Source organism: Piliocolobus tephrosceles, chromosome X (genome assembly GCF_002776525.5).
Source record: "Piliocolobus tephrosceles isolate RC106 chromosome X, ASM277652v3, whole genome shotgun sequence".
Classification (NCBI taxonomy): Eukaryota; Metazoa; Chordata; class Mammalia; order Primates; family Cercopithecidae; genus Piliocolobus; species Piliocolobus tephrosceles.
Window position 1 is genome coordinate 14,723,363 of NC_045455.1, and position 17,005 is coordinate 14,740,367.

The following is a 17,005-nucleotide window of genomic DNA, read 5'->3' on the forward strand; positions in this document are numbered from 1 at the left end:
TCATAATTTCTCAAAACAAAATGTTTGTGCCCATTTGGGTTTTAGTTTGTTGCAGCAGGTAATATATGTGATGCCATCTGGAATTCAGAAAGTAACCTTCTGCACTTATTGGGTGAACAGAATGGATACTTAGGAGAAGATTCATGTTATTTGAGCTTAATGTTGATTAATAAAAAATCTATACTTTTTCCTCTGAGGATATTACAGGAACTGTCCCCTCCTTCTCTTACTACCCAGCCAATATAATTCAGTATTGTTTGATCCCAAGACCTAGGGAGATTTTTGAATATATACATATATTTAATATAAATGTGTACATTTATATATACACACTAATATTTTTATAAGTATAGTTATATATTTTTTTCATTTAAAATATTTGGAACTGTTTTTAAACCATGGGTTACAAGTTAGCTTAAGCCATTTTAGTTGGTGAAATCAGTTTGATTTCAACCCCTGCTTCTTTTTGTTTGGTTTGTATCTAGTTTTTTATTCTTTTTATTGAGGTGTAATTTATAATAGCAGAATGCTCAAGCATGAATTGTAGAGCTCACTGGAGTTCACATTTGTACACTGATGTAAGCAGCCCTCAGGCTAGCTTGGACCTGAGACCCTCATTATTTTGACCTCCATCACTGTAGATTAGTATTGACTTTTCTAGACCTTTCTGTGAATGGACTCATGTACGCTTTGTGTCGGGGTTATTTAGCTAAACATTATGTGACTCACTTTAAAAAGTTTTTTTAGGTCGGGCATAGTGGCTCATGCCTGTAATCCCAGCATTTTGGGAGGCTGAAGTGGGCGGATCATTTGAGGTTAGGAGTTCAAGACCAGCCTGGCCAACATGGGGAAACCCTGTCTGTACTAAAAATACAAAAATTAGCCAGGCACCGTGGTGCCTGTAATACCAGCTACTTGGGAGGCTGAGGCAGGAGAGTCACTTGAACCCAGGAGGCAGAGGTTGCAGTGAGCTGAGATCATGCCACTGCACTCTAGTCTGGGTGACAGAGCAAGACTGTGTCTCCAAAAAAAAAAAAAAAAAGGTGTTTTTTTTTTAATGTGATAGAATTGAATGGAGAATATGAAAGTACACTGCCCTTAATAATAACATTATTTTTTATATAAAATAATATCATATTAAGGGCTGTGTACTATTTATATATATATATAGTGTGTGTGTGTGTCTTGCGTAGTGATGTAAAAGATATTTGTTTTTCTTAGTGTGCTATTATGTATATTTATTTCCTTTCATTGGTATATAACGTACCTATTTTGGGGGTTTGTGTGATATTTTGATATCTGTATACAATGTGCGATGATCAAACCAGGATAATCGGGATAGCCATCACCTCAAACATTTATCTTTGTGTTGGGGATTTAAAACATTTCTCACTAGGAATCATGGTCAAAACCTAAAAAAATGCATCCTTGTTAGAGGCTTTACTGTTTTTTTCTTTCCCCCTCGCTTTCAGGTGTTTTTAAAATAATTTTATTTAGGAAGGCAGAAAAAGGTAGAAAAGGTGGAAAGTAATTTTTTGAAGAGGAAAAGAATGAAGAAAATGGAGATGAGTTATTCACTCAGCACGTGGGTGTCTGTGGGCTTTGCCTTTTAAAACCCAGCTAAGTGGTGTCAGTGTGAGCAGCCCAGGCAGTAAGGGGAGACCTGTGTTCCCTGTCCCCAGCCCTGAGCAAGAATGCAATTTGGGCTGTTTATCATCCCCCTTCAGGGTGTCTGGATTATTTGCACTGGTTGAGAAGGCAAAGAAGTTGATCTGGTAACTGTTGGTCATCCCATTTTTAGGAGGAATGGATTCCATGATTACAGAATCAGAGGCTGAAGTGTACAGGGGGAGGGGTGGAGAGAGAGAACTGTGTAAGGTGTTTACTCAGGGGATGAAGAGGTAAAGAGGTCAGTATCAGGGAAGGAAGGTGCAAGAAAGGGTCAGGCTGGGAGGCTGGGCCACAGTTCAGTAAGATTGCAGAGAAAGGCCTAGAACAATGGGGGTAGGCAGAAGGTGGCTGAAGGTGTAATTTAATGGCAGGTTCCTTGTCTAATCAGCTCCTCTAACCTCCTTCATCCTGTTGCCCCGGCTTTTGTTTTCCACTGTGACTAAGACATAGCCAAACAGGATATGACCGACAGGAAGTTGTTTCAGTGCAAAAATAACTGTTGTCTCATTCTGGAATATTATGGAAGGGCTCATTACTTACAGTATGTGTGATGTAAACCTCGGTTTTCAGAATATTTTGTATAATCTTGGAACTTATGTTTGTACATTTAGTACTGAACATCTTTATTGTTTTCTCATTAGAGAACACACTGTATTTACCCTAAAACTGGTTCTTTTCCTCCTATTGTCTATTATGGAACCGAACAATTTTTTATTATAAATATAACAGTGTATAGCCTCAGTCTTCTAAATATTTTAGTCAGATACACAAACCGTAATTCAAGTTAGTTAATTGATTTCTTCCCTAGAAAGTCAAGGAGTAACATAATCAGGTTATAAACTTCGTTACTAGTTATTTAATAATGTATTTCTCGGGTTACATTTATATCTTAGGTGACATCAGAACATATATGTCACCTCCTTAAGATAGTGTGAAGAAAACCCACCTTATGTTTTCTTCCACAGCTTTTCTGTTTGTGAGCTTTTATTTTTTGAAACCAGAATTGCTCACACCCTTTTACCTTTCAACTTTGTTTTAAGCAAGTGAACTTATTGTTCCAGGTAAATCTTCCACAGTTGCGTGCAGGGGAAAGTATGATGTCTCAGACTTTCTAGTCTCATGGAGATGGAGTGAGGATCAAGGGCCATGCTCAGCAGAACTTGTCAGAACCCAGCGCTTTCACAGATACTTTTTCTGAATTTTTAAACCAAGTCTGTAATAAGTGCTTTCTTCCCTAGATTCCAATCCAGAAAACAATATCATTGCACTATGATACAAACGAGCCGGCTAGTCTTGTGTCTATGGGGTCAGCGGCATTGCATTTCTAGGCCTCCTTTGTGAAGAGGATAAGCTGATGGTCCTGAGAAGTTCGGTGTCTTGGAAGTAGTGGAAATAGATCATGATAACTCTTTAAATTAAAGAGTATGTATTTTGGCCTCAAAACGTTTTGCAAAGTCCTCCTGTTCCAACCCATTCTGCTTAAATGACCCAACAGTCAATACAATGTTTCTGGTAATTCATCCTCAGAATAAGATGCTGTTGACCGTAGTCTTTGTCTCTAAATTGTTTTATCTACTCGCAAATAAATTTAAGACACACAATATGCCTAAAGCCTACAGCAAACTTTCTGGAAACTCTTGAATGTTTGGTCCATAACTACTTCTTAAGACAAAGAAGAAAACCTTGTCAGGGTGTGTCGTTAGTGCTTGAATGTAGGGTTTACAGGATGGGGTGGGGTGGGGGAGTCGCCCTTGGTTTAGATGAATCATTCTCTTCCTTGTCTTCTCAGAAGACACCAGTTTGTACAGAGAACAGCTCTGCCATTGTGCTTTTTCTGTTTCCATTTTCCTCTCATTCTCCTTGCCACAAAACCCAGAGTAGTCAGTGGGCTTTGGGCAGGAAAGTGGCAACAGGGTGTCTGGGGAAAAGCCAGTTGGCTCTTCCTACCATCACAATATAGACTGACCATAGGTTATTTTAAAAGCAGAGCTGGTTTCTATCACTCTGAGAAGGGTTCAACTGCAGTCTTTGGGATGGTATTTATAGCTGTATTTTGTCCACTGTTAGATTGTGAGAGTACATATTACAAGTATTTATTTTATTATCTTTACTAAAATTTTGATTAGAAATAAGTATGCTTATCACAGTAAGTAAAAATACCCAAAGTTGTTTAAAGAAAAGTTCACCTTTTCCCTTCATTCTCCATTCCCACATTCCTGAGAACACTGACGTTAATAACCAGTTGCAGTTCCCCTTTCACTAAACTGATTGCTCGTAGAAATATAGGGAAACATATGTAAGGTTTTTAAGTTTTTTTATAAAAATATGTTCACAATATATACATTATTCTGAAATTTACTGTATCACTTAAAAATATTTCATAGATGTCCCTCTGGACCAGTAGAAGATCTGGTTCCCTCTTACATACATATCAACTGCATGATATTTCCATTGTTGCTACTATATACTTTATTCAGCCATCTCCCTATTAATGAACGTTTAGGGTTTTTTCAGTTTAAGTCAAAGTTGATTGTGTTTTTAATGCTTTAAACATTGCCAAGTTACTGTGCCAAAAAGCTGTAACAATTCACATTTCTGTTTCTCTGCATCTTCACCAGATGAGTGTAAAATGGTATTTTACTGTGCTTTCATTTACATTTTGCTGGTTATTAGTGATATTTTTCGTATTTTCATACTTTTATTTGCCAGTTGTGTTTTTTCTTCCTGACTCGCCTGTTCACATTCTTTACCTTTTTTTCTTCTTTCTTGTGTAGTGTAATGGTTTAGACTCTGAAGCCAGGCAAACTTAGAAGCCAGGCCTCTACTTCATGATGTAGGTCTTTGGGCGAAGTACCTAACACTCATGCCTTAGTGTCTTCTCTTTTAATGAGCAGGGGTAATAATGGTACCTGCCTCCTAAGGTTGTATAAAATTAAAATGGGCACTTAGGGTATATCTGGCAGGTAGATATTGGCTGTTATCAGTAGTAGCTCTTATCATTACTATTCTTCCAGATACTGTTTCCTGATTCTGGGTCAAAGTCCTGCTCTCCCTGAACCACATTTTTCTACCTCATAGATTTTATTTGGTAATTCCTTCAGCCACTGTTGGGCATCCTCCCTGTTTAATGCATCATCCTAGACCTTAGGAGGGATAGGAGGAACTTTAAGAAGCCGAATTTGCTTTTTATTTATCTCAGAGCAATTGATGTATATTAGGTAGATTACAAACTTTTAAGTTATTTTTACATCTAAAGCTGTCCCTTCTTTTCCAATAAATGATGTCTGTGGTAAAGAATATATCTTTTGGGTGTTAGTGACAAAATCAGAATGTTTTGTGTCTATTTTGGCTAGTAGTTAATTGTTTTTCTTTTATTATGTCTGCATTCTTATTTGTTCTTTAATTGTACGGAGCTCATTAGCAGTTGTTCTTGGTTTATTCATTTCTTATCTTCTAGCACAGTCAACTGGAGACAATAAGCATCTTTCAGAAAGGCATCAGGAATTGCATCTACATTAAGAACACACTCCTCTGCTCTAGCGTCTGAGAACATAACACAGTGTTTGCCTTTGTTGAAGGGCTCAAGCGGACGATTCAGAAGTAGAATAGATAACTGTTGGTGGTGGCTTGCAGCACCTAGTACTGACGGTTTTGTTAGGAAACACCACAGGCAGTATACAATGTAAAGCAAATTCTTTGGGTTCAGTTAAGTGGATTCCACTTGCACATGTTCTCACTCTTTTGGTGTAAAAAGTTAGGAAAGGTGACAGGCAGGATAGAATAAAATGAAGTGGTCCCATCTCCCATAAGGAAAGCGCCTGCCTCCACCACAGGCAAGTGTTTTGCCTTGGAAGCATAAACAGAAGATTGCAGTAATGCCCCTTCACTTCCATAGCCTTCAGGCTCCCACTGATAGCATCAAGATAAACTTGGTGTGGCAAGAGACTTGAGCCATCATCTTGTTTAACATTTTTACACAAATGAAAATGGAACCCAGAGAGGCTGCGTAGCTTGCACAGCTGCTTAACTGAACTAGAAACAGAACCCAGTTTCCTAGTATTCTGGCGCCCATTTTATTTAAACATAGACAACTGAGCATGATAGTTTGGATCATTACTAAAGACCTTTATATACAACAATCACATGGCTAAGAAGATTAAGATGCTTGTTTTCTCATTATCCATGATTGGAAATGTAATAGTAGACTTTGTTCTGCCACCAACAGAAGAGACAAGACACCTTTTCTGCTGTGGCTGTGAGTGCCCCATGGAGTGCTGAGATGTGACTCATGTCTCTGGGGAAAGTAGCAGATGAGAGAGTGCATTCTATTCCGACTCCATAGACTTAGCTGTGGAGACTGAGAGTCGTGGAGAGCTCTGACTGACAAGAAGAACAGAATATAGACTTAGAGGCACCAGGCATGAAAAACATAAAGAGGGAGCTGACTTCTATCTCGTGAATGTCTGAAAAGCCCCTCTCTCTTTCTCTTCCCAAATCCCACATCTCCAGCCCCCATCTCTGCCACTGTCTGTCTGTTTTCTTCTGTGGCTTCTCTTCTGTCCACCTCTTCAATGTTGGGCCCCCAGGATTTTGTCTTCAGACCCACTTCCACCCTCTTCCTCAGTCCATCTTGTCCACTCCCAAGTCTGGAACCCCAGCCTTCCTCTCAGCCTTGTGCCCAAGTTTCATCCCTTTAGCTGTCTATTGGATGTTTCCAGTTGGAAATTCCAGAGGCATCTCTACCCAGGCATCTCTACACAAAGATGACAAGGATATTACCATCTTTTTGGCAGATTTGTTTTTCCTGAGTTTTCTGTCTTGTTTATGGATTCACCATTCAGCAGGCTGCCCAAGCTAGAAATGTGGGATTTGTTAATCGGCCCTGCTGTGAGATGGGGAGACTCTACCCAAGTGATGCTTCTGAAATGTAGAGCTCATTTTATTCTCCTACCTAAAATGTTGCAGGGTATTTTAGATTCTGAATGAAATCCCCAATCTTTTTTTTTTTTTAAGTGAAAGCAAGTTTATTAAGAAAGTAAAGGAATAAAGAATGGCTATGCCATTGGCAAAGCAGCCCTGAGGGCTGCTGGTTGCCCATTTTTATGGTTATTTCTTGATGATATGCTAAACAAGAAGGGAAATCCCCAATCCTTAGCTTGCAAATCCCAGACTCATTTCTCTTAACTTTTATTTATTTATTTATTTATTTATTTATTTATTTTTAATTTTTTTTTTTTTGAGACGAAGTCTCGCTCTGTCGCCCGGGCTGGAGTGCAGTGGCCGGTTCTCAGCTCACTGCAAGCTCCACCTCCCGGGTTTACACCATTATCCTGCCTCAGCCTCCGAGTAGCTGGGACTACAGGCGCCCGCCACCTCACCCGGCTAGGTTTTTTTTTTTTGTATTTTTTAGTAGAGACGGGGTTTCACCGGGTTAGCCAGGATGGTCTCGATCTCCTGACCTCGTGATCCGCCCGTCTCGGCCTCCGAAAGTGCTGGGATTACAAGCTTGAGCCACCACGCCCGGCCTTTTTATTTTTTTTAATCATGCCCTGCCTTTCAGGTATGATGAGTGACTTGGTGATTGCTCAGGTGTGACTTGTCCCTTTGCACCTGCTGTGCCTTCTCCTAGAATGTGCTTTTCTCCTTTCCTGGCCAAGTGTTCTTGTCCTTCCAGATGGGCCTTCTCTTGGGAGGTGGTTTCTGACTACCACCCCCTAGTCCAAGTTGACTTCCACTGTTACCTTAAACTTTCTTTTGTCCTCTTATTACCTGTTGATATGCTGTCTCCCCACCTGTTGTTCCTTGGGGCTAGGGAATTCCTTCATTCACATTTCACATGTCTCTAGGGCCTCGCTCATAAGAGGTACTTAATGAATATTTATTGAATGAATCAGCATCTTGTCCTTCAAGATCAGCCATCATTTTCTCTATCTCATCATTCAAAATATTTTCCTTCCTCTTCCCCTTCTTGCACCCAGTCATAGACTGGACTCTGTTAAATCCTTTCTAGCATCTGGGCTCATTTCTATCTTCAGTGTCTGTGCATCCTTTTCATTCAGCCAGGAATGTTCAGCTCGATTCGGCCCCTTCATTCCAAGTCTACCCCATATTCCATTACTTTATGAAGACTTTCTTGACACACAGATGCTTAATTATTCTCTTTTGCTTTCTTTGTGTTGACTTTGACTCTACTACTGATTGTGAGCTTCAGAAGGGCAGGAATCTCATCTTCACTTCTTTTTCCTCCTGGTGCTTACTTTGTGTGCTGCACACTCCCTGGCGCACACAGCGGCTCTCCAGCACGAGGCAGAGCTTTCCAGCAGCCTCAACCTTCAGGACTAGGCAGCTTTTAACTGTATTTGGGCACCTTTGCAAGAAAAGGATTTTGTTAAATGTAATTTTTATGTATCTTGTTATCAGAGTGCCAGAGAAGCAGAAATCAAACTGAAAAGTGAAAGCAGAGTCAAGCTTTTTTATCTGGACCCAGATGCCCAGGTAAGAACTATCTAAATGTTTAATATTTAAAACCAAGTGTGGGAGAGAAAATCATCGATGGGCTTATTTGTTTATTTGTTTGCTTTGTTTATTTTGGAACAACAAGCAAAATAACTATAGAAAATTTGGGGAAAAGAGGAAAAATAAAAATGTATAATCTCATCATAGCATTACTATTGTGAATATTTGATATTTAGTAGATGTTTGAAAATTGGGAGAGATTTATTGAAAGACATTCTCAAGTTCACAAAGAACATCTAATTTGCCTGTTAAAACAGCCATCAGAAAATAACAGGTATCACTGCAGGTGCCTGGGAGTCAATGATAATTCCCGAGTAGCCCAGGCTCAGGCTCAAATACAAACCTTTTCCGTTTAACTTCAATGATAAGCACTTCTCTGTTTCCTCACAGACCTCATGATCATATGTATGTGTGTTTGTATGTCTATAATTTTTATCTGCTTTTAAGAAGTTTTTGTTTATCATGGTAATATATACATAATATAAAATTTACCATTTTAACTATTTTTAAGTGTACAGTTCAGTGGCATTAAATACATTCTCATTATTTTACAACCATTAACACCATCCTTTTCCAGAACTTCTTCATTTTCCCACACAGAAACTTTGTACCAAATAATAACCTTCATTTCCTTCTTCCCCCATCCCCTGGTAACCTCTGTTCTACTCTGTGAACTTGCCTATTTTAGGAACCACACAAATGTGGAATCATATAGTATTTGTCCTTTGTTTCTGGCTTCTTAAACTTAATGTTTTCAAGGTCAATCCATGTTGTAGCATGTGTCAGAATTTCCTTCCTTTCTGTGACTGAATATTCCATTGTATGTATGTACTACATTTTATGTATCCTTATACATCTGTTGATGGACCCTTGGTTGGATACTGGATAGACATTGGTTATGTTGTTCATAATCATAATTTTCAAGCTCTATATTTTTTCAGTTCACCCATTGAGTAGCTATACCATCATGTCTTCTTTTTTTTTTTTTTTTTTGAGATGGAGTCTTGCTCTGTCACCTAGGCTGGAGTGCAGTGACGCAGTCTCGGCTCACTGCAAGCTTCGCCTCCAGGGTTCACGCCATTCTCCTGCCTCAGCCTCCCAAGTAGCTGGGACCACAGGTGCCTGCTACCACACCTGGCTAATTTTTTTGTATTTTTAATAGAGACGGGGTCTCACTGTGTTAAGACAGGATGGTCTTGATCTCCTGACCTTGTGATCCACCCGCCTCAGCCTCCCAAAATGCTGGGATTACAGGCGTGAGCCACCACACCCTGCCCATGTCTTTGACCATTATTATCAACTATGTATGTAACTACTATAAACCATAGAAACTGATTATATAATAGCAATACTATTGTGAGTAAATCAGTGTATATAGCTTTTCCGAATTGTATTCTGTTTCCTTTGGATGCATTTATGATGATTTTTAAAAATAAGAGCATAACTTATTTATATGTTTACTTTTAAAGAAGCTTGATTTCTCATCAGCTGAGCCAGAAGTTAAGCCATTTGAAGAGAAGTTTGGAAAAAGGATCCTTGTCAAGTGCAATGATTTATCTTTCAATTTGCAATGCTGTGTTGCCGAAAATGAAGAAGGACCCACAACAAATGTAATTTTTCTTTTTAAAAATAAAGATAAAAAAATATAGGCAGAAGTTTCAGATGTGCTTTTACAGTGCAGCTTGGATAAGAAATCCTAGTCCCTGATATCAAAGAGGTGCAGCGTTCGGATCAGGATATGGAGGTTGTTTAGCCTGCAAGGACAGGATGTTCGTGTTGAAAGATGAGGGTGGTAGGTGTGTGCTCAGCTTTCCAGGAGACAGAGTTCATCTTAGATGCTTGGGGGAATGCAACTGTGTTTTCTATGGAGCAGACATTATGTAGCAAAACACATAAAGCGAAAATAATTGTTTTGTTTGTTTCTTAAAATGTTTTATAACCTAATTATCTGTATTCTAAAGGATGACACTGTTTATCTTTAGTAGTAATTTATGGCAACAGTCCTAAATAGGTCTTGTCATTTCTCTTTTGATAGCAACATTCTTTTGTCCCTGTTTGAGTCATAGTGATCCTTGGATTGTTTTGTTTTGTTCAGGTTGAACCTTTCTTTGTTACTCTATCCCTGTTTGACATAAAATACAACCGAAAGATTTCTGCCGACTTCCACGTAGACCTGAACCATTTCTCAGTGAGGCAAATGCTGGCCACCACGTCCCCGGCGCTGATGAATGGCAGCGGGCAGAGCCCATCTGTCCTCAAGGGCATCCTTCATGAAGCCGCCATGCAGTATCCGAAGCAGGTGGGGAATACGAGCCCAGCGTTCCTACTACTCAGACTCACCTTGCATGCCATGTAAATGCACCAAAAATGCTCAAATTAGACCTTGTAATGCGGAAGTGGGGTCATTAGACTCTTAATTAATACTATTTATTATTAGACAGTAAAAGCAAGCTGAGAAATAAGTGGCTTTTAATTTCATTTCTTCTTTCTAAACGTTCTAGTTACCTCCCTCACCAAATAGACTTTTTGAGCAGATGATGAACTATTAGTCAGCTAACTAGTTTGGCACTGGGTGCTTTTTACTAGTTGTCCTGTTTCACTGTTCTTTGCTGTTTAATGTTCATGGGATTTGTTTAACACAGCTGTGAATTCTGCTGACTGAAGAAAATTCTTTGTCTCCTAGGGAATATTTTCAGTCACTTGTCCTCATCCAGATATATTTCTTGTGGCCAGAATTGAAAAAGTCCTTCAGGGGAGCATCACACATTGTGCTGAGCCATATATGAAAAGTTCAGACTCTTCTAAGGTATGAATGGCTTTTAAACTTTGTGGTGGTAAAAAGCAATCTGAACAGAGGCCTTTATGTGAAACTATAAATGATTAATGAAATAAAACATAAGCCATATTTATACTCTAAAAGACGTAGAATATGCTACATGTATTTACTCTGAACTTTATGTCATTATTGTGAAGGAAATGTAGTCCTATGTGTAAATAAAACGTTCCACTTGACTAGACAATTCTGACCTCCTAAAATAATTTGCAAAGGAATTACCAGCTTAATAGTAAACTTTCTCTGTTAGAAAATACATGTATGATATTCAAACTTATATTTGTTAATGTGCCTCTTGGGTCCTGAAATTATATTTTGGTCCACTTACACTTATATATGAGGCTGGAGACCAGGAGATGCCCTTGGCTCAGATGGCCTGACCAGTAGTGTCAGTGATTCAGGTCCACTTGGTTTTCGCCAGAGGGGGCAGAGTTTTAGGTGGAAGATGGAAAGAAAACATCCGTGATGTATGTTTGGTTTTTTTCAAAGTGGTGTTCATTACTCGGGAAGTGCCTAGGCATGGACATACCATAGAATTATTAAATATTAGAGGTCATCTAATAAAAGATGTGCTTTCATATTTCAGGACACTGAGGCTCACCAAGGCTTAGTGACCTGCTCAGTGTCTCACAGCTGGAGCTGCCAGAGGGCACTTGACTGCCACTTCGTAGCACCTTGTGCTACCTGGTTAGTGTAATCCGTTGAGTGCTATTATCCTTGCCAGTTTTACATATTTTTAGTTCTTTTTTTTTTTTTTTTAACTTATGTGGTCATCTGAGAGACCTGAATTCACTGACAAGGACTGGTCCGCATACCCCAGAGGCTGTGAGTGAAGTTTACTAAGTTGGATTCAGAGCTTCCTATCATCACCCCTGTGGGCACCCATGCATCATAGCTGTGTCCACAGGATGCAGGTGGCCATTGAGAAATGGGTTTTGGAGTCAGAAACCTGGGTGCTGTATACCTGACTCACCTGGGTCCTTTGCACAAATCACATCACCTCTCTGGCCTTCAGATGTTCCTTCTGTGCATGAAGGATGATGTTACTTCCTGTCTCTGCCTTCCTCATAGGGACAGTGTTAGGATCAAACAGATCATGTACGAGTCAGTGCTGTGGGCACCATAAATCACAGAAAGCCCAGAAGACATCGTCATTTATTACAGCCCCAGTCAAGTAAAAGCCCATTTACCCAGGCACATTGTTTCCAACAGTAAGCGTTTTTGGCTGATGAAAGCTGTGTAAAGTTTGGTCTCTGGAGATAAGCTGTTTTATTTTTTTAAATCAAGTCTGTAAAACCTTGGACAAGAAGCTCTTTTGGCTCTTTCATGTTTTGATTAATAATCAATGAAGGCCCAAGATAAGATCTCCTCCCCCGACTGTGTATGCAACACATTTCCAAGGCCCATCCACACCAACTTTGTTACTTCTGCCTGCTGCATGCATGGTTTGAAATTTGGCAGCTCATGTTGGTGTAAAAATCACATATCACTGTAGGCTAAACTTACCTCTGCACACTCCTCCATGTCCACTGAGCATCTGCTGAAGTCTGCTTTTTCTTCATTATTTATGGAATGTAAAGCTCATCCATGTGTACATTATTCATGCATTTACTTTCCTGCCACCTCCAAAGCATTCAATTAAAGCAGGAATTAAGGCTCAACCATCTTACTTTAGCACAGTTTTGGCAGAAATGTTACAGTGAGATGATTTTTTTCAGTCTGTCAGAGTTGTTTCTTCATGTTTTCCAAGATGGTCTAGAACATCATTTAGAGTAAATTTTCATTTTGGAGGAAATTTTTATGAAAAGTCTCTGTAGGTATCTCCTGTGAATAGATGTTTTAAAAATAAAGAGAAGGGGAAAAAGGCCCAAAGGGCAAAAATAGGTTTCTTACTCTGACTTTCACACATACTGTGTTCTATTTGCACCCTTCGTATGTCTGAGAGCTAAGTCCTCATTCATTGCAGAAAAGGCTTATTGATGTCTTATATTTTAGCCTTAAATGTTATGAAATTACTGCGTTTTACTCCACAACATATTCATCGTTGTTAGAACCAAAAAATCTTGAACCTGAGAATGTTTGAGTAAATTGACCCTGCAGCTAGGCAGATCATTGTACCCTAAGACTCATACACCTAAGACCCCCCTAAGTCACCCTATCCAAGGAGGCAAGAACATACCTCACTGGAGAACGGGGGAGGTGCCAGATGAATCCCTGACGTCTCTTCCAATTAGGATGTATTTTCCAGGTTACTCATGAAGGCAGCAGTTCCTACAGCATGATCATGGTAGGATCATAAAGTTTTGCAACTGGCAGGGGTCATGAAAAGTATAGCCCCCTTTTTCAGGTGTGGATAGTGGAGCCCAGAGAGATTTGATGGCCTACAGAGTCATGCAGCTGGATTCAGTGTGACTTAGAGACAGACAGCTTTGTCGTCTAGATCCTTCTGGATCCTTCTAGATCCTTCCTGTGGCTGATGGTGCACACAGATCACCGGAGGTCTTGTCAGAATGCACATTCTTATCCAGGAGGGTTGGGGCAAGACCTGAGACTCTGCATTTCTACAGTGATGCTGATGCTGTAGCACACTTTGGCTTTGGAGCACATTTCCCAAAATCGGTTTGACTTTGATATACTTATGTAAAAGACCCTTCAGTAAAAAAAATAAAAATAAAAAATTAAGTAATGTAAAAGACCCTTCACTGTGACTCTGAGACAATCAAACTTTACGTTGATAACAAAGCACTATCATAGTACAGACTAATTTGGAAAAATTAAGCATCATCTTTTTTAGCAGTAGAGGTATAGATGATTAATAATAGGCCTGCCTTAGGCTAAAAGCAAATAAGCTTTATTGTACACTCTGAATTAATCAGTCGATCTACAACAAACCAAAGTTAATCATTAGGAAGTAGAAGTAGCAGTAATTCATATTTAGAAAGCAAGAATATAGCATTGACAGCCCCAGCCTAACTGAAGTCAGTATCTTAATATCTTACACCTTAGATTGTGGAAATCAGCATAAGCTAGTGCACATTAGGAGCTGCAAAAGCTTAGTATTTTAATTAGTGTTCTCATTTAAATCCTAATAATGTGATATATTTTGGTGTGGATATCAAATAGTAATTATTAATAACTCAGTAGACTTATAATAAGTAGTATTTAGTCATAAAGATGTATGAAAACCTCTGAAACAGCATGTTTGTTGCCTGTAAAGACCAAAGAAGAGGCTTGGATTCTGGAAAATCTTCATTCTGTATTCTTTGAGAATCACTGCTAGAGAATGCCTTAAATAAACTACTCTGCACAGAGTGTGAATGCAGCCATATTCATTACTGTATGATGTGCTTTTCTATGCATCTGATGCTACGGTAAGGACTTATTTAGTGAGCGTGTAAGGATGGCTATTTAGGTCACAGTTCTTTCAGTGAGATACAGTATCTCATAGCTTTATTCTCATGTCTTCAAGGTGGCTCAGAAGGTGCTGAAGAATGCCAAGCAGGCATGCCAAAGACTAGGACAGTATAGAATGCCATTTGCTTGGGCAGCAAGGTAAGGAACACCTTGTATACCTTTTAAATCGATATAGATAGATGCATAGATGGGTCAGTAGGCCTATTCTGTTTGTTGTTCAGAGACAAAGAGGATTTGAGTGTGTAAAATTGAGAAATACGTAAGTCTACATTTTGAAAAAATCATTTAGTAGAGTCACAGAGAGGAAAGACATCGTCTGGAGCGGTGCTACCTGGAGGTGGCAGGGTGCATGGGAGTGTTAGCTGCAGAGCTGGGATTCTAAGACCCAACCACATGCCTCCAGCTGGAAGTCAGGGCAGTCCAGTTATCTCTTGACTCTACTTGTTAAGCATTTGACTTGCGTATGTTGTTTCCTAAGCACAAGCCATTGACTGGAACTGTTTTCTATGTAAATTGATTTAGTTGTCCTCATCCCCATAAATGTTTTCCATGTTTTTAGATAATGAGATTTCTGTTGGCTATAGCCAATGGAATAGTAATTAGACTTCTCATAGAAACCAGATTAAATAATGGATTGATTTTGGTGTTTTGGAAACCTAGTTTAGAAATGTTGCTTTGCCATTTCAGGACATTGTTTAAGGATGCATCTGGAAATCTTGACAAAAATGCCAGATTTTCTGCCATCTACAGGCAAGACAGCAATAAGCTATCCAATGATGACATGCTCAAGTTACTTGCAGACTTTCGGAAGTGAGTTTCAAAGTCTTATTTCCACACCTGAAAGATAGAAGCTGTGTAGAGAGGAGGGGGGAACAGGGGAGCAGTCATTTACGTTGCTGGATTTAGACATCAGAGGGGATGGCAAATGAGCGTGGAGCGTTTCGTCAAACCCTTAAGAAGAAAGATGGGATAAAAATCAGAAGAATAACTGGTTAATTTGAATTCTGTAGAGGATGTTTTGGGCGGTGCTGTGAAGGGTGGATTGGGTAGGGTTGAGCCTAGGAGGTAAGGAAACAGTTGAGGAACCTTGTCAAGAGGTGAGAAAGGACTCAGCAAAGCCACTGCAAGTGCAAACAGGAAGAAGGGGACAAATTCAAGTCGTGTCAAAGAGATAGGATGACTGGGTCTTGGCTTCCTGGTTGGGTGTTGGGGTGGTAATAGTCTAAGATAAATAACTTGCAAGGTATCTAACTTGAAAGTTTCTCGCACCAGTTGTTGCTTAGCTGATGGTAGCATTGCTCCACTCTGCCTGTGGCCTCACATGGTCCTCTTCCTTTGTGTCTCTGTCTAAATTCCCTTCTTAGAACACTAGTGATAAAGCATCAGGGCCCAGCCTAGTGATCTCATCTTAACTGATTGCATTGGCAGAGACCCTGTTTCCAAATAGGTCCCATTTATAGGTACAAAGGGTTAGGACTTCACCATGCTTTTGGAGGACACGATTCAACCCATAACAGTGAGGCAAAGAGGGAGCAAGGAATGTGTGCAACATCACAGGGCTGGCAGCTTCCCCAAGTCAGTCTTGCCCGAGGGTCTGTGCTCTTAACCTCTGTGCTGTTTTGCTGCTACATCCTAAAGAGTTCACTTCTGAGCCTTTGAAACTGATTTTCTTTGCTAGGGAGATGGGTCTTAGAACTTTTCTGGGGAAATTCTGGGAAGGTGAAAGAGCTGAGGGCGCTAGAAGATGTGAAATGAAAAGAATAGCTGAGAGCCAAATGCTAACTATTCTATGCCAAAGATATCCTTGTTTTGTTTGTTTGTTTGTTTTTTGTGCCTATCAAAATAACAATCTTATCAGTTTGTCTAGAATTCAAGAATGGTCGTTTAGCTTTCTTTAACCTCATTTTACCTTTTTCTTATCTCTCTTCAGTAGTAGGAATAGAAAAGATATGAGTCATAGAAACAGGCTCTATAAGTTCTAAAAACATAGCGATGTATTCCTAATCAGAATCTAATCACGTCCCCATCAGCAGGTGACTTCAGCCTTCACAGCACTGTGAAATCCCTTGTCAAGAGGCTCAAAAAGGTAGAAAGGATTCTCAAGGTCTCTTTCAGTTATGAGATTATACAGTTTTTGACTGTCTTGATGTTTCCCCTGTTTGGAGCTTTAATGAGAAGTGCAACCTCAGTTTTGCTAGCATTAAGCTAATCTTACCTGGACAGATGTTAGCCTGTTCAGCAAAGCAGAGTGCATACCCACTGGGCTGATTTGGAATGAACCTTTTCCAGTTCATGTAGGGAATTGGAGAACGGGGAGAGGAGGATGCTGGTGAAGGATGAGGCCTGCTGGGTTAGCCTTCCAGGGTTCCTGAACCGTACAGGTGCCCCAAATTCCCAGTCACTATCTGACAGTTTTATGACCTGGTAAGGACACAGGTCTTGGCCAGAGAGTGCCCCCTCGATCCCTGTGAATCTGTTATTCATGAAAGTCTAAATGAAAGAATAGTACCTTATTTTTACTTTTAAATCATAGAAGTTCTTTAATTTACAAACATAATACATGTTCATTTT

General features: G+C 39.7%; 1 protein-coding gene across 5 annotated transcripts in view; it reads left to right on the plus strand.

Moving 5' to 3' along the window:
• Nucleotides 1–17,005, plus strand: part of DOCK9 (dedicator of cytokinesis 9) — a 299,398-nt gene that overhangs the window by 177,432 nt on the left and 104,961 nt on the right. For 4 of the 5 annotated variants that reach the window (XM_023218031.2, XM_023218035.2, XM_023218033.3 and 1 more), the window contains exons 10-15: nt 8,092–8,166; nt 9,657–9,797; nt 10,283–10,486; nt 10,871–10,993; nt 14,490–14,572; nt 15,122–15,244. In XM_023218031.2, coding sequence (XP_023073799.1) covers nt 8,092–8,166; nt 9,657–9,797; nt 10,283–10,486; nt 10,871–10,993; nt 14,490–14,572; nt 15,122–15,244 — 749 coding nt within the window. The remainder of the gene's footprint in view (nt 1–8,091; nt 8,167–9,656; nt 9,798–10,282; nt 10,487–10,870; nt 10,994–14,489; nt 14,573–15,121; nt 15,245–17,005) is intronic. The other variant, XM_023218032.2, reaches the window with a different exon arrangement.